The 24,752-nt window shown below is 38.7% G+C and overlaps 1 protein-coding gene across 1 annotated transcript; it reads left to right on the forward strand.

The window, feature by feature from the left end:
• The first annotated feature begins 14,525 nt into the window (after positions 1-14,525).
• Positions 14,526-14,897, forward strand: LOC143586288 (uncharacterized). Its single transcript, XM_077067861.1, has one exon. The coding sequence runs from the start codon at positions 14,526-14,528 to the stop codon at positions 14,895-14,897; it is 372 nt and encodes a 123-aa protein (XP_076923976.1).
• Positions 14,898-24,752: the final 9,855 nt, after the last annotated feature.

The following is a 24,752-nucleotide window of genomic DNA, read 5'->3' on the forward strand; positions in this document are numbered from 1 at the left end:
ATTATCTTCAAGTCCACCACGTTTCTCTCTAACGCACCTAAAGTTTCAGCAATGCCTTTCTTTGAAGGTGCACGAGAGGATAAAACTGATTTTTTTAAAGTCATCCCCGAATTTTCAACTACTTTTACCTTGGTAAAAAGCCTTTCATACTGCCCTCTATCTCTAAGTACCGCTGAGCATCTTTTAATTTCAGTTTTTTTGCCCACAGCAGCCCCGAAGAAATGAACGTGAATTCTCGTGTAAGTGCTTGTGAACTTCTCCTTATAGTGGTTGCAAGTCCACTGTTTGCTACCTCCTGGATTCTTACTATTTCCTGCACCATGGAATGTTACTTCACCAAGTAGTGGCTTAGATGAATCTTACTCAACTTTTGATTGACTTCCACTTGCTGCTGCTACTGATGAATGAACAGCCTCATCATCATCAACGTCAATGTAAGTACGTTGAGTCTCACTTACATGTGTATCGCTTTCATCTACTGTTCTTTGTGATTGATATTGACTTCCAAAAGCCATTTAAAAAATTGTAATATTGAGCAGAATACAGATTTTTGTGAAATGGAAGTATAGATTATTGAACATTTTGTTTTTTTAAGTCTGAAATTAGAGATGAAAGTGGTGGGATTTTATACATCTTATGTAATAATTACAACCTTTAGTTCGTGAGGGAAATCGAAGAGTTTTGAGAGCTGATTGGGTTTGGACTGTGGAGTGTGAACGGCGTGCCAGAAATCCCACCCAAATACATCCCGTCGTTCCAATAGCGATTTTTAATCAATTGAATCGCGATTTCATATTCACTTAGAGCGACGGACCAGCATCAATTGATTCGTGAATTAGGTTTTTATGGTTCAAACATACCGGTATTTGAACTCACGAATTCTCCGGCGACCATTGGGTACACAACGTACCAATACGGAATTCGTGGGTCTTTGAGCGATTTATGTAACTGTGGTTTAGGAGAAGGTGGTTGTTTTGGAAAACAAACATAGTGTGTGTGTATATATATATATATTATAATAATAATTATTATTATTATTATCATTATTGTTGTTGTTGTTGTTGTTGTTATTTGTTGGGATTATTGGTTGGTGTGTGTGTGGGGGGGGGGGATAGTCTAGACAAAAGGCAGCCGTAACAAATAAAAAGAATAGAAGAGAACCCTACGAACAAGAGAGGAGTTCAACACGAGAGAACAAAAGGCTTTATGGAGGTCAAGAAAAGAGAGATCGAAGACTATGGGTTTTATCATCTTTAATCGTTCGTTTTCATTATCTTTCACCATGTTTTCTTCTATTATTATTATTATTATTATTTTTGATTACATCATGCTAGGCTAAACTTATTAAACTACCTAGGTCATGATTAACCTTTGTTTGGCTAAATTTTGATTGAGATTTTTTTCGTTATGGATATATGTTTTAAATAAATTATTGAGTTTTATTTAATTGATGCATATGATTATTTGGTTTTATTGGCTTAGGCTTATTGTTTCACAACGCCCTTGCTCATTGTTTCATAGGATAAAGTTTTGTTAGGTCATTTAATGTGTGTTCTTGACTAGTTTGTGATTGAATTCGAATAAGATCATAGAAACAATAAAAATAATCAAAAAAATAAAAGTGACATGCTAACCTAGAAAGCAGTATGGTGATAGGTTATTGATAGATCTTTGTTGATTAGGATTACTAGATTTAGTTCTTCGTAAGGAGCCCGTCTAGGTTTGAATTATCAACTTAGTCTATTAAGTCAACTGAGTTTTCTTAGCTACATTTGATTTCCGCGCTGTAAGGTAGGATTTCACTATAAAGTTACTTAAACATAAATAATTAAATAACCACAAGGAAGTTTAATATACAAAACTGGTGTTTCTTAAAGCTTGTTAGAAACTCATAGGTGTCTTCTTGAGAAGGGTAAGGGATCCTATTCGGGTTTTCTTTCAATGGTTTATCTTATGATTCCAGTTTCATAACTTAGTTTTCCTAATTAATGATAACCATAACTTAGGAGATTCTAGCCTAGGTAGTTACATTATCATCTGAATTAATCCAAAGTAATTTGTTTGTTTACTAGTCTTTTAATTAATTAGGGTTCATTAGTTTATTGATTAAATATTAATTAGGTTTTAAGTAATCATTAAGTTTTATTATTTAATTAATTAGTGTTAAGTTTAGTTTCATATTAATTAGTTTGAAAACCCCCATGTAAATAATATTAATAAATAGTCGTGTTAGTAAGTCGAGTCTAAGTAGCTAGTTACGTAATTTAAATAGTCTTGTGGGTTTGATATCATGACTTACTTAGTTGTACTAGAGTCGACCGGTACACTTGCCGGTTAGTAGTTTAAGCAGAGTTTAAGAGTCCAGATTTATTACTTAGTGTCTAGATTAGCGTATTTTAGTCAATAAATTATTTGACTACTTTTAGCACATCATGTTTTTGGCGCCGTTGCCGGGGATTCTTGGCGATTGCGTTATTAGCTTTGATTAGACTTACTTGCTACATACGTGCTATTTGCTTTATTTATTGTGTTTGAGTTGTAGGAGTCTAACTTAATTTTAGTTTATTTTTGTTTTATTGTTATGTTTTCGAGCCTGTTTATTTGGTCCTTTGTGTTTTTCAGGTATATGCAATGTTGTAAAAGTAGGTCTACAAGGCCGAGTACTCCCGAATACTCGCTACAAGGTATGGCGCCGAGGGGAGTTTGTTTAACTCCGCATAGTTACTAAGAATCGATCAAATGTGGTCAACCTCAGCCATAATCACATCTAGTCGGTTAACTTGGGCTAATTTTGACTTAAAAAATAAAACATAATTCATATTTGTATACCGTATACCGTAAATGTCACATCTTCGTTCACAAGGACCATTACTAGATAATTTTCGATCTTCTCCATTGAAGTCTGATTCTACACTTAAATCATCACTGCAAAGTTCACCATTGTCAAGTCCAAGAAGCCAACCAGGAATTCAAATGGCTGACAACAGAACGGTTGTTGCGCAAAGCTTTCGATGGTTTCACCGGAAACCATTCGTCCATCATCATTCTTCAGATCAACAACACGAATTCATAGCAAATTCCATCATACGTTATTAATTCTCTTACCCAAGCTAACTAGTTTCATGGGCGTGATGACGAAGATGCACCACAACACATTAACCAGCTAGGTCGCGTTCTTAAGACTTTTAATTTACAAGGTGCTACTGAAGATGCTATTTTCTTACATCTTTTTCCATTTTCACTTGCAACATGGGCAGCTCTTTGGCTCGACACTCAGCCTCCTGGCACGTTCACTACTTGGGAAGCACTGCGTTCATCATTCATCAATAAATACTTCCCACCTGCTAAAGCATCCTGCCTTCGTGATCAGATCCACTCCTTTCACATGGATCCGAAAGAAACTTACTGTCAGGCTTAGGAGCGTTTTCATAATCTTTTATCTCGTTGTTCACAGAATGGTCTCACACCATGGGCTCTCATTGAGAAGTTCAACAATGGGCTGAATTATGAAACTCAAATCCGTTTCGAAACTTATGCAGTGGGTAATCTGATGGATAAGAAGAATGCTACATAATGTAATGAGGTCTTTGAAAGTTTTGTTCAATCAGAATACGCCAAACGGCCACGTCACGGGAATTCTATTCCCGTCACTAGTACACCCTTATCTTCTTGAGGCGTGCACCAGGTTAATCTGGACACTAGTGTGGCTGCTGCTTTGGAATCTTTGACTAGAGAGGTGAAGGAACTCAAGGCCAAAGTGGATAAGTGTGAGTTTTACAGGGGTGGACATGGTACTTTGGAGTGCCCGTTGATGAATCAAGAGGTAGAGTTTGTTGCTGGGTAGAACATGTTTCCTAACACTTACGGCAACAACAATTAGAATTGGAACAACTATAAGAACCTGAATCAGAATAATTCCAATTGGCGTCCATCCGGTGCACCGCCTGGTTTTCAAAATGCTTACAATCAAGGACAAAGTCAGTATTTTAATATAATAATAATAACGGTACTAATGTTCAAAATAATGGACATGATTCTAGTGGTGTAATGGGACGATTAGAAGATATGATAAATCAGATACTGGAGAGAGATCAAACTACACTAAAGTAGTTCGGCGAGCATGACCTACTTTTTAAGAATCAACGGTCTGCCTTTCTTGATATTCAGAGACTCGTTGGTGATATTGCTTGTCGTTTAGAAGAGAGGCCTCCGAGTCATTTTTTGGGTATTCCTCAAACTAATCTGGCTGCTCAATTGAAAGCCATCTTCACTCGTAGTGGTAAGGTTTTTGGTCCGGAGAGAGTTATTAGAGAGTTTGAGAAAGATGGGGAAGATGAGTTGGTGGATGAAGAGATAGAGATGGAGGTTCCGAAAAAATACAGGGTAACACCCCAATTATTGAGCCACAAGTAGAGAGAAGCATCGAGAAGAAGCCGGTTGAAGTCCGACCATCACCACTTATTGATCATGGTCGGGTCCCGTTTTCCGCTCGCCTTAAAAACGAGGGAGTACGTGAAGTTTCTTGATGAGTTCAGCCAACTGAAGATTAATCTCCCGTTCATCGAGGCCCTCCAACATATGCCTAAATATGCCAAGTTTTTGAAAGATCTTCTTAAAAAAAAAGGATAAGTTGTAGGAGCTTTTGACTGTTCCACTAAACGGAGAGTGTTCTGCGGTACTTCTTAATAAGGTACTAGAAAAATTACCCGACCCCGGCGTTTTCATCATTCTATGCCTTTTCGGAAGAGACACGACATGTCACGCATTGGCAGATCTAGGTGCTAGCATAAACATGATGCTCTAGCACCACAAGAATCCTAATATTCAAGAGAATCTTGTGATTCAAGAGGATCCTGTAATTCAAGCCGCACCTCAAGCTACTGAACCTCAAGCACCACAACAAGCAGCACCGGTTGTTCCTGATCTTGCCTATGACAAGAAGCACAACATCTGTGTGTTCTTACAAAAAGACTTTCCAGATCAAGTTATGTTTAGAGACGTAATCGCTATTCTACGTCGTTCACGTATCTATTACGCTATTTCCACTAATATCCGAGTATATTTTAGCGTGATTCGTCCTTTTTGGGATACAGCTCGTTATGTGGAGGAGAGAAGCATTTAGTTATTGTGGAGAAGAAGAAGACTATCACTATTACTACTGATGAGATACGCCGGGTTCTCATATTTGCTGACAACATGGATCATCCATGTGAATTTTATTGGACATTGATTCGTGTATTATTTCAGCAATTATTTTATAAGGGTAACCTAAACCGTTCCAAGTACAACAAGGCCTACTTGTGCGAACAATACAAGTATTTGCTGCATGTCTTGTTCCGCTGCCTGCCTTGGGGACATAAAGGTGGTTTCGACGAATGTAGGATTATTCTTCAACCTGCATTCGCCGCGTTGATATTGAACAAACCGTTCAATTTCTCTTAGCTCATATTTTATCATTTCAAGGAGAACTGCCTGGTCAAGCATCGTAAGAACAAGTTTCTTATGTATCCACGCTTCCTCCAGCTGATTATTCAAGATTTAATACCTGATCTCGAGATTGATCAGATTTTGATGGACGATGTGTTAGTATTGGAACATATGAAAACTAACACGATGAAGCGTATGAAGACATATCATAAACAGACGACTGAGGATAGACCGAGGGCCAAACGTTTGATTGGTTATCTGGCGAATCTAAATTTTGTATGTCCTTCTAATGGCCGTTAGATCCATGATGATTCGGATTTCGAACGAGAAGAGGGACCATGTGGGAAAGATGGTGGTAATGATGGTGGTGATGGCAATGATGGTGAAAATGGTGGAAATTGGGGAGATCGTGAACCGTGTTGAGGCAGCTAGTTCTGCAGCTGCTCAACGTAAACAAAAGGGCAAGGCAGTGATGAAAGAACAACCACCGAAACGACGTGTTACAAGAGAAGATGGTGTGTAAATTGGTCCTCAGATACCAAGGTTGTCGATTCCTCAACAAATGTCGGTGGTGTTGCCTACTGTCAGCACCTCGGCCATTACTCTCATGACGACGGCTTCCACGGATCCGATATTGCTTCAAATCCACAATTGTTGCTATCTACTATGCCGACATCTCTGATAACTATGATGGTTACCTCGCCTACTCCGTCAACGATGCATATTCAGCCTCCTACTTTATCATTTATGAGGTTTAACCGTCCGCAGGGTTCCGTGCAGTCTGTGTCTCCGTCGTTTCATACCTTACGATTGCTCAACAGATGGATATGTTTTTAAGTTTAATCCATCTGCAAGAGAATCAAAGGGTTGCTAGTCGTCATTAACAAGATCATATGAGGATGGACCTGGGACGCTTGTAAAGCCATATCACCTATTGTCAAAAGGAGAATTGAGACCTATGTGAGCTTGTTACTGCTCAGAGGGGGAAGATCAAGGAGCAGGAGGAACTCATTCTCTAATTGACATGTAAGGATGATGCATTGAACAAATTGAAGAACAATGATGATGAGAGAGATCCGGATGTGGCTGGATATGGTGGCAGTGAGCCGAAAGAAACTGCTGGTATGTCTGCTGGTATTAGTGTTGTTGGTGTTGGTGATGATCGACAAATGATAGTTTATCAAGATACTACCAATGTAGCTCCAGTTGTTTCGATCAAAGCCAACACGATATTATTTATGGATTATGAGAAGGGCATCGTGATGAGTTCGGTAAATGCTGGCGAGATTGAGGAGGGTGAGCTTGTAGATTTTTCCCTATCTCGTGATCAAATTTCGTTGATGGTGTGTTTGAATGATGAAGAGTTGGATGCTTTGGAAGCAGAGGATGATGTGGAAGTAATTAACGATGACGGGGTTCCATTTTATACGGGTATTCCACCTAGGGATACGTCGTTTATTTATGAAGAAATCGAGGTCAAGGATGTGATGGCATAGGAATATATTGATCTTTATAAACGTTCTAATGTTAATCAGGGTGTTATATTCTTCACTGATGAACATGTTAAAGCTTCCGAAGAACATCTGGAGAAGACGAAGAAGAAGAAAGGTAAAGTATCGAAAATCGAATTAGTTTCAAAGGATCCTACTTCCGAGGGTATGTTCGGGGTTCTTAATCAACCTTGCTTTTCTAAGATTATCAAAGCATACAGGTACGTCGACAAAGAACGAGAAACGGAAGTCAAAGTGAGTGCAAGAGCTCACCAGAAGACAACCTTCAAAGCATTGAAGACTGTCAAAGGTGATATTGTTTCGTGGCTATACGACTCCGACCTAAAGGTATGCATAATTAAGTAGGAGAATGGCGTTCAGTATTATCAACAAATTGCTGACGTTCTCACACTGCCGAGGTGAGATGTGCGGACTCTCGTTAATCGGTTGTTCGTTAACCGTGATGGAAATCTACTAGCATGATGGTTTCACCAACATCTACTTTTTTATGTCAATCATGGGTTTAAGTTCTTCAACCCATAAGTGCCAACCAGTAAGTATATTTATGAGATAGATCCAAAGACTGGTTGGAGAAAGCTTGTGTTGAAAGACAAGCCGCCACGTACGTTAAATAGAGTGTCTGTAAAGACGTTTCCGAAAAGTCTTTAAAAGATATCAATCGGTGATACTATAACGATCGTACGGCCAAAGCAGTTATCGTTCTGGGGACAGGTTTGAAGACCAAGTTCGTACAAGTTATCGATCCGATGTGGCTCGTTAACTTATCTGAGACAGACAATAACGTGTTGTTCAAGAACGAGATTCTTTTTGCTAATATTAAAGAATTTGACCGTGCTATGCAAATTCCAACGATTTGTTCTTGTTTGTCACGCATCTGGAGTTCATAGTTGTGCTGACTGGAAGACGAAGCGGTTAAAGTAAAGTAAAGACTAAGAGAACGAGACGAGGGGGAGTTTGTTAGTGCACCATTTTGGTCGTCTCAAGTTTTTGTAACTTATGTAATTTATTTATATTAATGTAAGGGAATTTTGGTAATTATCAGACCCATTCGTTATGTTTAACTAGCTCATTCGTTAAGGATGTTTAACGAATGGACCTAATTTTTATTATTTTGCATCCATTCGTCATGGTATTTTGACGAATGGGGTATAGCAAATGAGTCATTAGCTATACTTATTATGTATAGTCTGAAGACGAATGAATCCATTCGTTACGGGATGTGTAACCAATGGCATTCATCTTCTATATAAAGGTTGTTAGACTTCATACTTATACAAGTGTTCTAATTATCGTTTTGCAGGTTGTTACTCTGTCAAATTCTCTCCTCAATACTAAACATTTCATTCAATTATCATCTATCTATCACCAACACATATCATATAACTAGATCCTATATTGGTATGGATTGATTAACGAACTAAGATCAATCACAGGCTCTCTCTCTCTCAGTCATTTCAAATGGCGGAACACAGGATAAAAGCACACCTCACTAGACAAGATCTGACACAATTTATCATCACTATATGATCCGCCATTTGCTAAAAACCTTCTACTCTTTCTCTCTTTCCTAGAACCCCTTTTTGGTGATAATTTTTTCCTATTTAAAAACAACCCTTATACAAGTCTTTTGTTACACTAATATGTTTATCTTTTAAGTGGTTAGCATTTTCACTTCTAATAACCCAAACGCCTTCTATTATTCTAAATAACAACAACTCGTTACACATGATAAAACACAAAATGTCAACTAACAATGTTTTTTTTTTCTTAAAATCACAAAGAATCACGCAACCTAAGTTGTAAGGGTCTATCATAATGCTCACATTCTCGTGTAAACCCAAACAGTAATAAGAAAGCTGTAGAGGTAGGGTACTAAAGCCACTATCAGCATATCATACCTCCGCTGGCTGTTGTGTCATGTGCCATGCAAAGGCGATGGCGCTTGATGCTATATCTCCAGGTGTCAAACATTCCTTGACACCTCGGGAATAGGAGCGCCAAATATCTCCATCAACATAGTACAAAAAGGAGGTAAAGTCATCGTAAAGAACGCCCAGCCAATGAGGAATTGACAATACATAGTCAATAGTACTACATAGTACAACATGTCAACATCAGACGGCCATGATGTCCACCAGCTATCCTTAACGAACGTCCAAGGCCCTAATTGGTGGATTGCCTGGAAGGTGGCCATACCCTCTCTCTCCTCCCCAACAACTATAAATACCAATGTACCTCCAAATGGTAAAGGATCTAGACTTTTACTTGTCATTATTCTCTAGAAAAACATTGTCTATACATCGATACTATTTCTCACGCCAGAGGATGGTTAAAAGAGGACACCCCCCCCATCTCCTTCTCGTAACGAGCTCACGTTGTTTTGTTTTGTAGGTGAACTGCTCATTTGCGCCGAAGAGCATTTAACCCATCGTGGGAGATACTTGATCGTCACCCTTAGACTAAGCAATTATATTGAAGGGGGGATTTCGTGTTTCTTCATTGGCACCATCCGTGCATTTTTGCTAGAACTGAATCTGATCCAACTCCTTGGTTTAAATGAGTGGAAAAACACCCACTAAAGTGGCTGGCCAGTCGTAAAATGCCAACCAAAAGGAGAATCCAAGTGCAGACGTTATTATTGGGAACACTAAGGACATCGTTAACACGTCCAACCCTCGGCCACCCTTCACTGTAACGGCTCCAACCAGATTACAACCACGGCCACAGTCGCAAACGCCTCTACCACCAGAGCATCGTGGCTTTGTGGAAAGGGGAACAAGAAAAACTCATGGCCAGAATGCAGGAGAAGTTATCAACTACCGTCCAACCTAGAAATTTGTTCGGTCGAGCCGCAAGCAGTAATAGTGCGGACGAAGAAGAAGAAGATGAAGACGAAGATGGATATGAATCAACTCCTGGTGTGCACAAAACATGAGAATCACCATATGAGAAAACACAACAGCGAGGTGGCCAATTGAATAGCCGGCGAGCGTAATAAAGCACAAAGTTCTCGCCATACGGCTTATTCACATATGGATTACCCAGAATATGAACAAAGCTGGAAAGATCCTGACCATCAGGATGCCTTCGTTATAAAACTCATCAAATACCACCCCGATGCGAACGGGGACTTTTCAAAGCCATACATGCTACTCTCCTGGGCATAAAAGTCCAAATTCACCAAAAGGAATATGGAGGCGTTACTCCAAAAAACCCGAAATACCACCGACAGTAGGCCAGTATGATGGTCTATCTGACCCATATGACCACTTACAAACCTATATCGCTGCGGGATTGGTCTCAGGATGGGCGATGCCACTTTGGTGTCACATTTTCACCCTGACGCTCATTGGAGCAGCAAGAGCATGGTTTGAACGCCTACCAGAAGGGAAAATCACAAATTGGGATAACTTAGCCAACAAGTTCACTCAACATTTTAGCTAACAACGGTACCATATCATGGACCCAACATATATTCTCAACGTCACTCGCAAAGATAATGAAACGGTAGAAGATTTCATTACCAAATTTAACAAATAAGGGCTCAATATCGGCGGAGTGCGCGAAGAGCTCTTGTGCGCAGCTTTCCACCAAAATGTACGATGCGACGACCCTATTTGCACCCTCACTGGGTGAGATGGCATGCCTCTAAGCTGGGATGATATCATGACAGCGGCTAAGCGGTACACAAGACTGGAAAAAAGCTGGGGGAAGAATTGCCACGCACTGACGCACGAAATGATATCATGTGAGCCTGCCAAGGCATGAAAATTGGCACCGTGTGGTCACATATAAACCAAGAGCCTCAAGAAAAGGAAACCATTTCGATTGGGGGACAAAAAAATAAACAGAAGGTGCATTCGCATCTTTACAACAGATGGATGCCATTTACCAAAAGCCCCTTAGAAATCATGTTTTCAGAATGCATTGAGTTCAAAAAACCCGCATCGTACAAACCAGGTTCGAATACCAATACAACAAGATACTGTGACTATCATGAACAATATGGCCCCACGAAAAATCAGTTTTCAAACCTTATAGATGCTATTAAAAAGTACGTGCAGAATGGAAAGTTAGAAAACCTGGTAAAAAACAATAGGTGGCGGAAAACGGACGGCATGCCTTGAGGGCGGGAGACCGGGAGAGAAAATTAAAGATCTCCATGCCAACATGATTCTGGGTGACACGAAAAACAAAAATCAGCTGCAAACGGACCAGGGCGCATGGAAGGAAGAACAAGTCATCTTCCCGAAAGTCAAAGGTGGTGCTAACAAAAAGGCACCACTGGTGATCATCGTCATTTTTTGCCACTACAGAACATCCTGTTTTTTCGTGGACGCATGAGCGACGTCTGAGATCATGTAACGACAGTGTTTTGACATGTTGGAGGAAAGTGACAAGCGCCGACTCATCCCGTGAACGCACCAATAACAAGTTTTAATCAGAGCGTTGAATACCGACTGGGCAGATAACGTTCCCAGTTACACTCAGCTATGGAAAACATTCAAGGAAGGAAGACGTGGATTTCCTCGTCATGGAAACTCCGCACCCAAACTATGATATCATTTTGGGAAGAGAAGCGATCGGAGACTTTAAGGCTAACCCATCCATAGCGCATGGGATATAGGGAGCACCAACTCCCATAGGGGTGGCAATAATCTACGCCAACCGCGAAATGCCACGTGGCAGACACAAACAGTCCGCCAAGAAAAACAATAAAAGCGACAAGTCATGTGGAACCAGAAAAATGGGTACTCAATGGTAAATTCCCATAACAAACCATCACCATTGGACCCACAGTTTCTAATCCCACTAGCTTAGCACTCAAAAGGATTCTCAGTAACGGCATAGATGTATTCTCTTGGACCCACAGTTTCTAATCCCACTAGCTTAGCACTCAAAAGGATTCACAGTAACGGCATAGATGTATTTTCTTGGATACTCGCAGACATGACCGGCGTACCAAGGTCCAAAGCAAAACATCAGTTGAAAGTTAACCCAGCTTTTGTGTTAGTCATTCATAAGTAAAGGAAAATAGGCCAGACCAGGCGAGAGATTGTAATGAACAAGTGCAACAACTCTTAGACGCAGGGATCACCCGCATGATCCACTACCAAACATGGGTCGCCAACCCAGTCATGAACCCAAAGCAAATGGACAGTGGCATATGTGCATAGATTTGTAAGATCTGAAAAAGGCGTGTCCGAAGGATTGTTATCCCTTACCCGAAATAGACTTAAAGGTGGGCGCACTAGTACCTTTTCGCTATAAATGCCTCCTGGATGCCTACAAGGGATATCATCAGATTCACATAGCGGCAATGGAACAGGACAAAACCGCATTCCGCACTGGCAATGGCACATATTGTTACAAAATGATGTCATTCATGTTAAAAAATGCAGGATCCACGTACCAGCGCTTGGTGGATCGAGAATTCAGAGAACAAATTAGGAGGAACTTGGAAGTCTACATGGACGACCTTGTTATCAAAAGTAGCGAAAAATCAGCGTTGTTGAAAGACATTGAGGAAACCTTCAAAATGCTTCGAAGGATTAGCATCAAGGTGGAAAAAGTCGCCATGCGGACCCTAGGCGGTTGACTGGGGAGTCGGGTGTACTCGACTCGAAGAATACTCGGAAATGGTAAATATAAAGAAAATTAACTTTTGGATACTATATATATGTCAAATATCACTAGTTTGTAAATATTTATAACAAAATAAGTGAATATCAATATAAATAAGATAAATGCATTTTTAAATACTTAATAACTCTTAAATTATTTAATCGTTAGTTAAAAAAAGTGATATTCTTTTTTTAATATTATACAAATATGAATTATGTTTTATTTTTAAGTCAAAATTAGCCCAAGTTAACCGATTAGATGTGATTATGGCTGAGGTTGACCACCTTCGATCGATTCTTAGTAACTATGTAGAGTTAAACAAATTCCCCTCGGCGCCATACCTTGTAGCGAGTACTCGGGGAGTACTCGGCCTTGTAGACCTACTTTTACAACATTGATTAGCATGAAACTCAACCCGGGTAAATGCTACTTTGGAATGGAGGAAGGAAATTTCCTTGGCGTAATCGTTACTAGAAATGGCTTAAAGGCCAATCCGGAGAAAGTGGGGGCCGTTGTTAAAAATTCCTTCCCCCGCCACAATCAAACAGGTCCAAACGTTAAACGGGCGATTTGTAGCACTGAATAGTCTCCTTTCGAAACACGCGGATAAGTTTTTCCTGTTCGTATCGACGTTAATGAATTGTCTCAAGAAGACGCAGTTCCGATGGAAAGCGGATGGGGAAGCCGCGTTCCAAGAAATTAAATCGCGTCTAGCAAAACTCGCAACGCTAACAGCACCAGGGCCGAAGGAACCACTGACAATGTATCTAGCCGCATTTGAAAGGGCACTTGGCACAGTGCTGCTTGTAGATGGGGGCAAAATCTAAAGACCTATCTACTACGTTAGCCAGACGCTCACAGACGTAGATGCCAGATTCTACCTTAGAAAAACCGGTCCTCGCATTGGTTTTAGAATCACACCGCATACGGATATACTTGTAGGGCCACTCGATCAATATTCTCACCAAATACCGGTTACAAAGCATACTTTGTAAGCCAGAACTCTCTGGCAAACTAGCCAAATGGGCTATAGAGTTGGGAGAACATGCGATAGAATACAAGCCAAGACTCGCGATCAAAGGGAAGGTCTTGGAGGACTTCATCACCGACGCACCGGCGGCGTCCAAAAAAAGTGCCAAAGGGCACCTCCTGTATAACAACAGAAAGATCACGCTTGGCAGCTCTACACCGATGGTGCATCAAACGATGAAGGATCAAGCGCAGGACTGAAATTGGTAGACCCATAAGGCCATGATTATACATAAGTCATCCGCCTCGACTTCAAAAGTACAAATAATGAGGCAGAATATGAATCGTTTTTGGAGGGTCTCAGAATCACAAAGAAGTTGGGGGCTAGACACCTGGAAGCCCACGTAGACTCCAGGTTGGTAGCAAATCAGATTAGGGTACGCACGAAGCCAAAGACGACAAAATGGCTTCATACCTCACGCAAGCCAAAGCGCTCATGCTGAACTTCGCTGCATGTAAAGTAAAACATATAACGCAAAGCGAAAACAAACAAGCATATGCGCTTAGAAAGTTAGCATCCATGAGCATTGAACACTTAGTGAAAGACATCCGTGTCGAAGTCCTTGACAATCCTTCGGTCCATTCCAAGGAAGTCTATGGCATTTCTGTAGGAAGCACCAACTGGATGACGCCCATCATCAATTTCTTAAGCTCGGGCGAATTACCAAATAGAAAGGAGGAGGCCAGAACTATACGCCATAAAGCACTAAATTATCAAATGAAAGAAAGAATTTTGTATCGGAGATCTTACCTGGGACCACACCTCCGATGCATGGACCCGAAAAGATGCCAATTATCTGCTTCGAGAAATTCATGAAAGAATTTCCGGGATTCATGTAAGACCAAGAATAGTGGTTGCAAATATCATGAATGCAGAGTATTATTGGTCAGGCATGCACATTGATGTAGAAACATAAATCCGCAGTGTCGTGCATGCCAACGACACGCGCCAAACTCCCTCCAACCAAAAAACAATATGATACAAGTGACGTCGGTGCGGCCATTCCAGAATGGGCTATTGATATCACGGGTCCATTCTCAGAAGCGCCTGGGCGGGTGAAGTTCTTAATAGTTTCCATTGACTATTTCACCATATGGATCGAAGCAAAATCCCTGGCAACCATCATTGTCGCAAGCGTTAAGATGTTTACCTGGGAATTCATCATCTTTCTCTTTGGTTTACCGATGAATATCTTCAGAGATAACGGTACACAATTCGCAGACCACCGCATCAAAGCCTGGCTTTCAGAGTTGAACATAAATCAAATGTTCACCTCCGTGGCACACCCACAGGGAAATGGCTAAGTTGAACGTGCTAACCATAGCATCGATGATGGTAACAAACGGAGACTCGATTGTTACAGGTCAGGATGGATAGACAAAGTCGCACACGTGTTTGGTCCATCCTCACACAAAAGAATACGGCAACACGGAAGCACCGTTTAGGCTAACTTATGGCACAGAAGCGATGGTCCCGACGGAAATAGATTTATCCTCACCTTGCGTTTTGGCAATAAATGAAGATAATGATAAGCAAAGGCGCATATACCTAATGTTTTTGGAAGAATAGCGGGAGTTGGCTCCAATGAGGGAGCAAAATTACAAACGCCAGCTCCAAAAATATTAGGACGCCAAAGTCAAAATTTGTGAGTTCAATTCAGGAGATTACATCCTTCGCAACAACGAGGCATCAAGAGCGCATGCGCCAGGAAAGTTGTCACCAAATTGGGAAGGGCCTTATCAAATAAAAAAGGTCATAGGCATAGGCGCATATGCACTAATTCAACTTGATGGCTCACCAGTTCCGCGGACATGGAATGCAGCGCAACAACGAAGGTGTTATATGTAAATCGATTTCATCACTATGTAAAAACGGGCTAATGGCCATATGTTATTAATGGAAAAGGTGCTCCGCAGTTGACAACCTTTGTTTGACGAAAACATAATATACAAATGCAACAAAGAATACAATAAATTCTTTAAACAAAAATCTTTCAGTAATATATGGAAATATATACAAAAAGCGGATACCAGCATCCGCTAAACAAATACAAGGATTTACAAAGACATTTTAGTCTACTTATATACAAAACAAATCTAGACGAGGAGAAGCTTCATAGTGTAATATGTCTTCCGCTTCCTCCTCCTCCGAAGCAGCATCATCGACAGTCATAGAAGAAAAACCTGCCTTTGATGGCTCCAGCAACTCCTCCTGCTTATGCACACCATTTTCTTCCTTGGCATAATGGGCGACGACAGACAAGATGGGAAACGAAATAACATCGTATTGAGCCTCTGCAGCTTGATACTCCACTTCTACATCGACACCATGGAGCGCGTAGAGTTCCAGGGGAAGTTGGTTTTGTACATGTGCCACGGGCTCCTGGAATCCCGCCTTGTGCCACAGCTGTTCTGTTGCGCAATCGTCACAAGCCGCCCAACGCTTTTTGTCATCGCATCATTTGTTATGATGCGTTGGGCAACCTACACAGAAAAACAAAATAAGCAGCAGCACAAGATAGAGTAGATAGAATAGTAAAGTAAATAAGAGAAATTACATTGCGGATGGCCTGCTTTGGCAACAAATAACAGTCACTGGCAACGGCAGCACACTGAGCATTTAACGCCTCAATGATTTGCTCACGAGTGGCAATCGCGTCAGCCAACTTGCCTGCATCCGCCTTCTGAACTGCCGCTTCAGCCTCTAACTCTTCAACCCCCTTGCGTAGGTAAATGTTCTCATGCTCATGCTTGGCGACGGCCTCCTTTGCTGCTAGAGTTCGGGCGCGTGCATCAGCAAGATCTTCATTAGATTTCTTGCACGCAGCATAAAACTCTTTATAGCACTCAGCGCGCTCACGGACAAACTCCGTCAAGTCTGCCTAAGCCTTTGCTAACTTCCCTTCAACGACAGCCAGAGCATGACGGTGCTCCGTCGCTTCACGGCCTGCCCTCCAGGCGGCCTCCTCTCTGTTCTACACGGCAAGTTCCATCTATCTCACCGAGGCGGCAACCTCAATCTTCTCAGCATGTAGAGCTCGGTTGTCACGAACGGGCTCTGCCAAACTAGAGAGACCTTGGACGATATCATATATGGCATCCAGAACCAAACCGTCACGAGGTTTGAACTTGCGAGGAACACGTTCACCAGGAGGAAACGCATGCTCCAAAAATTCAACGCACACAGCTGGATCTTCAAAACTGGTATCGCGAGTAATCTTCCACTTGGGCTAATAAAATTGATAAGATTCAACGGAATCATGAGGGTTTATATTTACATCCCCCCTATGCCGCCAACACAGCCTCCGCTACTACCACCAAATGTCCTACACACCGATTTTCTAAACGGAACCTCAGGCGACTTTTTTAAGTCCAACGTCACGAGTTGAAAAACTGATGCAGGAGTTTCAACCTCACGCGGAACAACCAACTCCGCCGTCACAGGCACTGACTGTTACAACTCGGATTTTCCATTATTATTTTAACCAATACCCGACCCACTTCTAGTTTTGGGAAAATTTTTATCCATAATATATCACCTCTATCGAGTATTTATTATTTTATTAATATATGTTTATTATATTTATTTAATATATATAAAATAACTTTGATTTATATTCAATTTTAACCCTAAACAATACTTTAACCCATTTTTGTTTCCATCCCTAATCTTGAAGGACCAATTTGCAATTTCTGCTAAGTATAATCTCTTAACCCGTTAACCCATAAACAACACCCGTATCCATGACCTGAATCCACAACCCATGACCCTGTTAACTTTCTTGAACCACAATTTTCGTTATAAGCATGGAAATTGAATCAGGTGTATTGTTAATCCCACCATAATCGGCTATACCGACACTTTTAATTAGGAAAACGAAATCAAATTTGATACGTATTTATAATATTATCTAGCCGACCTAACTCGTTTATCAATATATATTATAATGAACATTATAATTCGATCTACCCTGCATACGATATCCTCTTAGCATCGCCTAACTAACCCCATAACGAATTTGATTATAATCACCTTCTAGATTGCGTTCTTAACTCATTCTTGGACGTCTACTTATCGGTTCATAAACCTGTGATTAAACATCGGAATAGGTAATTAATTTATGATACTGATTCGTCTTTCAGTGTTTAACAACAACCCTATGAACAATCAGCCAAACATCAAGTATATTTGCTGATTGTGATTTCTAGGGTTCATATTTGTTTGGGTTAACTGATATGTTGGTATTTAATTTAGTTGTTTCGTTTCACACCTGAGTTAGACACCAGCCCAGTTGGCTGGTGCATTATGTTTAAAACTCGGAAAAGGCTGGGGACGCATGTTTGATTCCCCGCGCCCTATTTTTGTAGGATTTTTGGTTTTTAATCCATTTAAATCATTATATTAATATATTTAATCAGTTAATGTATATTATAAATATACTAATTAATTAGTATTTTATTAAAACCGACATATTACCTAGTTGTTTTTTCAAACCTTTATAAAGCAATATATTTTCATAAATAGGTATATATTTTTTATAATATGAATTGTTAAAAATTTTAATATTGAAGATTTAAAAGGGTTTTAATTTAAATATACATAATTAAAATATATTTTATTAATTAACATGTTAAAATAACTATTTGTATAAATGATATAAAAAAATGTACTTTTATACATTATTATTATTTACTCAAAATTTTTAATTAAAGATAACCATTCTAAATAAATAATAAATTGAATTAGTTATTATTGCAAATACCCGTTTATGTCTCATTTCTCTGTTAGTCCATCTTTTAATCCGTAGTTATCTCTCTGATTATTATTACTACTTAGGTTTTCCGTTGACTCATCTCGTCGAGCGTGACACTTGTTGCTACCATTTCTTACCGCATTTATTTCCCTCACTTATTTTTAAGATGAGTAAGCACTCCCCTTCTTTTACTTGTTTTCCAAACTTTTGGGGACATTTGCGTATTTACAGTATTTATATGTTATTAGTATTCACACTAGAACCTATTAACCTTGTGTATTATCAATTATGTGTCTAACTTGCTACTTGTAAATTTGCTTATTTGAACGCATTAGGAGAGGTCCAACATATTAACTTTTAGTATGATCATACGATTGTTTAGTGGTCGGCGTCCAATCGCATAACAATGGTTTCACTGACAACTCACTCATGGTAACCAAAGCCCGATTCGCAGAGCAATAATTTAGCCCATATTTTAGACTCTTCTAGAATGTTCAAATTCGGTGGTTAGATTGTTTGTTTGGTTTTAAATATGTTAACGCTTTCGGTTCAATTGTTAATCAACTTAAATTACACATAAACATACAACATACTTTTCATACATATTTCTTTTAAGTAACTGTAAAGATAATATTTTAATTGTGAGTTTATCTTGAAACATTTTCATATTAATAACTTAAAGTAATTGTAAAGATAATATTTTTATGGCTTAGAGTTTATTTTGTCGGTTTCTACCTAATATCTAAATAGTACGCAAAATGCTAAACGAAACGATAACAATAAAAAGCACATAACTAAAAATCTGAGAGCAACAATAACCTAGATTAGGAACTCACCCAAACCAAATACTACAAAACACCGACAAACAAAAACACATTAGCCATCATCACAACATTAGTGCAAACAAAAAACTAAAATAGTAGACAAAGCAAAACATAGACATAAATACACCCCACACACGTATACACAATATGTTTAAGTATGAAGTTTACGGCGACTATAAATAGATCACTTAACCTATACCTTAGCAAATACTTAACATGTCATTATGGTCAAAATACAAATTTGAAACCATTTGCAAACGAACTAAATACCTTTGAATCAGTATGCAAATTGCAAGTTAACCGTATCAGCAACATCCGTAACTTGATTACCAAATTGAGAATGCCAAAAATAATATAGCAAAAAATGTAATTAAATATCATATAAATTCAATGTATAAAATGCAAAAATTGACACAAAAAAAACAAAAAACAAAAAAAAGGTCGAATAAAGTGTGATGGAGACTAGTCTACCAAGAATGCAGCAAACTAAAAGGCAACAAAACAACAAACGTTGAATTTAGAGTCACTAAAGAACCAATTTTTTACTCCAAGGTTACACTTACTAACTTATTTTGAAGACTTTTCCTAGACTAAATCAAAGACAACTAAACGAACTGTATGAATATCGGAGAACACAATCGTTACAAAGAAGGATACACATAATCAAGAACGATATTAGGTTTATATGAATATCGATTTGAATCCATAAATTACACTATGTTCCCGAGTCTCATTTAAAGAGAGAAAAGAAAAGAAATGAAAAAGAAACGAAAGGAAAGGAAAATAAGGATATGTTTGGTTGGAGGTAATGGAATGAATGGGAAATGGAATGGGAGAAAGAATTAAATGAACAAGGGAATGAAATGGATCATTACCACTCATTTGTCTTGTTTGGTGAACATATGGAAATGAAATGAATAATTACATTATGTTGTTTGGTATAAAAAAATTAGGAATTAAATAGAAATAATAAAAATATTTCTATCCCAAAAAAATACTTTTTTAACAAAAAAAACAGGGGCAGAGCTAGGGATGGCAATGGGTCGGGTTTGGGTCGGATTTAGGTCTACCTAAACCCATACCCGGTTATTAAAGTCTATCCCAAACCCGTCCCAAACCCGCCGAGTTTTAATCGGTTAATTACCCGTCGGGTTTCGGGTTTTGCCATCGGGTTTCAGGTTTCCTATCGGGTTTTGATAAAATACCCGTTGGGTATACCCGGCTCAAAACCCAGCGGGTTTTGACAAAATATAACTAATCGATTACAAAGATGGTTACCATAAAGATAAAATATCTCAAATAATTAACATAACCAAGTTTCGACAAATAATTTATTTGGAATATAGTATATTTATAATATAATAATCAATATCGGGTACATCGGTTATATAATCGGGTAAATGGGTTTATGTTATCGGGTAATCGGGTCGGGTAATCGGGTATATTAGAAATCCATAACCCGTCCCAAACCCACGATAAATTTTAAAACTAATCCAAAACCCGTCACAAACCCTAATGGGTCGGATATTACCCGTCCCATTTACGTCGGGTTTCGGGTTTTCCCATCAAGTTTGGGTTTCTTTGCCATCCCTAAGCAGAGCCCAGCCAAAAACCAACTGCATTGACCCGTTTGTAGTTTTTTTCACTCATCACCTAAATTGAATCGTTCGTAGAGGTGCACATACAAATGGTTTATCAACCGAACCAAAATAGAACTGATTTGGTACCGAACCAAAACAAATACATGAAAAAACCACTTGCTTCAATAACTAGTTTAGTAAGTTAAACTGGTAAGAAACAAATACTTTAATAAACAAAAGATGACTCACTATTGGCTAAATGCTAAATCTTCAAAAGAGTAAATACTAAGTCATTAATATAACAAATACATGCAGATAATCCATGGAGATTAACGAGACACTGTAACATTCCAAGTTTTTAATAAAAACATTTAATATATTATTTAATTCTATGAAAAAATTTTACTCAAGTTAGTAAATAAATAATATAGTAATGAAGGAAAGATAAGTAGGCTAATTAGAGGGTATTAATCATGGACCAAAAAGGAAAGATGAGATTTAGATCCATGGGCTTAAGGGAGTATAAATATCCCCTTAAACTCTAATCCTTTCCATTTTCATCCATTTCACACCATAGCCTACACCATAAACACACACACACACTCCTATTTCGGCCGTGAGTAAGAAGAAGATCAAGGACCGAAAACTGAGCTTAGATTCTTAAAAATCTTGGATAACTAGACAAGATAGAAGATTAATATTGCATATCTAGCTAGCTGTGGTCTTAAGTGAGTATAAATCATGGGCTTAAGGGAGTATAAATATCCCCTTAAACCCTAATCATTTCCATTTCCATCCATTTCACACCATAACCTACACCATAAACACACACACACTCCTATTTCGGCCGTGAGTAAGAAGAAGATCAAGGACCGAAAACTGAGCTTAGATTCTTAGAAATCTTGGATAACCAGACAAGATAGAAGATTAATATTGCATATCAAGCTAGCCATGGTCTAAGAAAACATATAAATGTATGTTCTTTGCTCTTAAAGGTTACGTTTTTATGAAAGGATGGCCATGAAACTCAACCCTAGAGTGGATCGGGTCTAAAGGAACCATAAAGTTACAAACTTGATGTTTAAAATGGACTTAACGAACTCATGGCTATATACGGTTCATAAATAAACCCTAGATCTAGCCTATAGCATTGTAAATCTATAAAGGCTTAAACTTTATACCCAAAAACGGATTAGATCTAGATGATGTAATAATAACAGGTGTAAACCGATTAAGGATAGCATGAAAGGGTGGTTAAAATCAGGGATATGGACCTTTAGTAGTCACCAGAGCTTAGAAAGGACCGATTAGGATAGAAAGATATGAGCTGAAAGCATCAGGCATGAGCTCTCAGTATTGGATATCTCTGTCATGAGGATCTCGGTCAAGTTCTCGGTATTGGAGATCTCTGTCATGAGGATCTCGGTCAAGTTCTCGGTCAAACCTGAGTTCTCGATCAAATGTGAGAGTTCTCTGCCAGGAGTTCTCGGCTGGCCAATTTCTGTTTGAGTGGGCCTGAACCAAGTTGGGCCCAAATGCCATACTGGACAGTAGGTTGATCTGGTCTAGATGCTAAGCCCATATCTAAATTTAAAACAAACCAGCCCATCACCATAAGCTAAAAAAGCAAGCCCAACATAGAGAAAAAATACGTTGGTAAACTGAAATACCGACTTAATTAATTATGCGGTTAATTAACGAATACATATATATTTAATAGTCAGCCAAGCTCAGTTAAAGAAGGGATTAACCGGATCCAGGTGAGTTTCTAGCCCCATTTACTTGTTATGTTTTCGAGGCTGTGTGCATACTCGATGTGAAGTGTGAATACACTTACCTTTAGTGGTAAGTGTATGCTATAGATGTTATACGAAGTAGCTATTATATAATGTTTGTCGGTGCGTGAACGATCTTCGGATATTGCACGTATCGTCAAGGATAGTGATTGTGTAGTGGTTATTAGTGTGTATGATTTCTATGATGTGACTTGTTTACTATGTAAATAATGTACTGTTAGGAAGTGTGTTATAGAGAAGTAGAAGTAGAAGTAGAGTGTGATAGAAGTGGATAGGGGTCTAGTAAGAGTGCTAAAGCGGCAAAGTGGCATAACGTTATTCGTTATTAAAGTGGCAAAGTGGCATAACGTTATTTGTTATTAAAGTGGCAAAGTGGCATAACGTTATTCGTTATTAAAGTGGCATAAAGTGGCATAAGTGGCTAAGATGTAGGAGTAATTAAGTGGCTAAGCTGTTGGGGTAATTAAGTGGCTAAGTTGTAGGGGTAATTAAGTGGCTAAGCAGTAACAGGTTAGACAGTAGACTATGTGCCTTCGGACACATATATAAAACCCTGTAGTGGTTGTATGACAAGTTGCTTGATTAACTAGAACTCACTCAGCGTAGCTGACTTTTAGTATGCACGCAGGTGATCAGACTAAAGAGCTAGTATGAGAATGACACATGGCATGGATTGGACGGCTGACATCTGAAGACGGAATAAATGATGTTTTAAATATGAAGTTGTAAATTATGTTTTAAAGAAAAGATCAAATGTTTTGTACGAATGCTTTAAGTTAACGTTCCGCGAAAGTTTTAATTAACTCTGATTGTAAGAACTGTGTTTATGAGTAAATCCGACGTTAAAGTAGGGCTACCGGTTTCGGGGCCTTACACACACAGTCCTCTTACATCAACTGCCAATCATCACCACCAAGATCTGTTACAACCCAAATCCATTTTGACTTTTCAACCTGTTCTCGACCCGCACCATGTGCCTAATTTTCCACCTCTAATATGATGCAAGTGCATAGGACAATTGTTCAGCTTCCAAGATCCCTCTTGTGTATTCATTCTAAGTTATAAAAACACAAATCAAAAATATGAATTAGCACACTCACTAAATAAGTTAAGATATATGAGAGAAGAATAGACAAATGAAAGGTTATCAAACTCAACAATCATTTTTCATAAATTAGTATACTGGAAATGTTTAAGCAACTATTATCCCATGGTAAAAAACATTGGCCCGTTTGTAACTAACTGGAACACTTTTGCCCAATTTTTCAAAATAATTTAGATTACAAAATCTATAATAATTTCACTAAGAATCAAAGGTATTTGAACAAAGCAGTTTAAGAGGTTTTATAAATAAAAATGCATTGCGTTTGTCAAACCATTTCATTCAAACCTTTGGGCTTTTATCACCGGTAAATTCACCCAATAAAATGTTGCCAAACCAAATGAGCACGAATACTCCACAACATGACTAATACATCCTTGCATGCCACAACCAAAGCAACAAAATAAAAGTACTATTAACTAAACTTATTATTATAACTAGTTTAAGAAACATAAAACCTGTTTATCCAAACATAAAACATTTATAAATGAAAATGCAGCTTCAAAACACAATCAATACTACCATTCTAACACTCGAATCAGAACTCAAAATCTAATTGAGAGGTGTTGTGGGTTTCAAAAATGGCCCGAGCCCGTAAACGGAAGAGATATTATGCAACACATGTATGTACGTTTCTTGGAAACCAGCCCCGTGAGAGTGATGATATCAAAGGTGTAACTCGAACATTGGGAAACTGTTCGATCAATGTGATTAATTGGTTAGGCGCATATAGTCAAAGTGAAAGAAAGCACTAGAAAAAATTCACCTTGCTGCTAATTTCCTCAAAAAATTTCAACCAGCACTAATTTCAATTAATTCAAGGTTCTTATTGCATATTTAACTAATGCAAGTTCTACCACATAAACCATATTAATTCTTCAAAATTAATCACCACAACCCTAATCGAATAAGATGTAAAATCAAGGGATTACTCCATAGAATAGTAACCAACTTTGAAAGTTGTTCCAATCAGGTTACTGATAAAAACTTTTATTCCAATTAGGTCATTAAACTTTCATTTTTGTTTCAATCCAAGATATTTTACCTTGATAGGAGATAATCTAGTTTATTTTTTTAATTTTTCAATGTTTTTACTTTGGATAA

Source organism: Bidens hawaiensis, unplaced genomic scaffold, assembly GCF_021521415.1.
Source record: "Bidens hawaiensis isolate Kalapana, Puna unplaced genomic scaffold, B.hawaiensis_p1.1 tig00034604_1, whole genome shotgun sequence".
In the NCBI taxonomy this organism is placed as follows: domain Eukaryota; kingdom Viridiplantae; phylum Streptophyta; class Magnoliopsida; order Asterales; family Asteraceae; genus Bidens; species Bidens hawaiensis.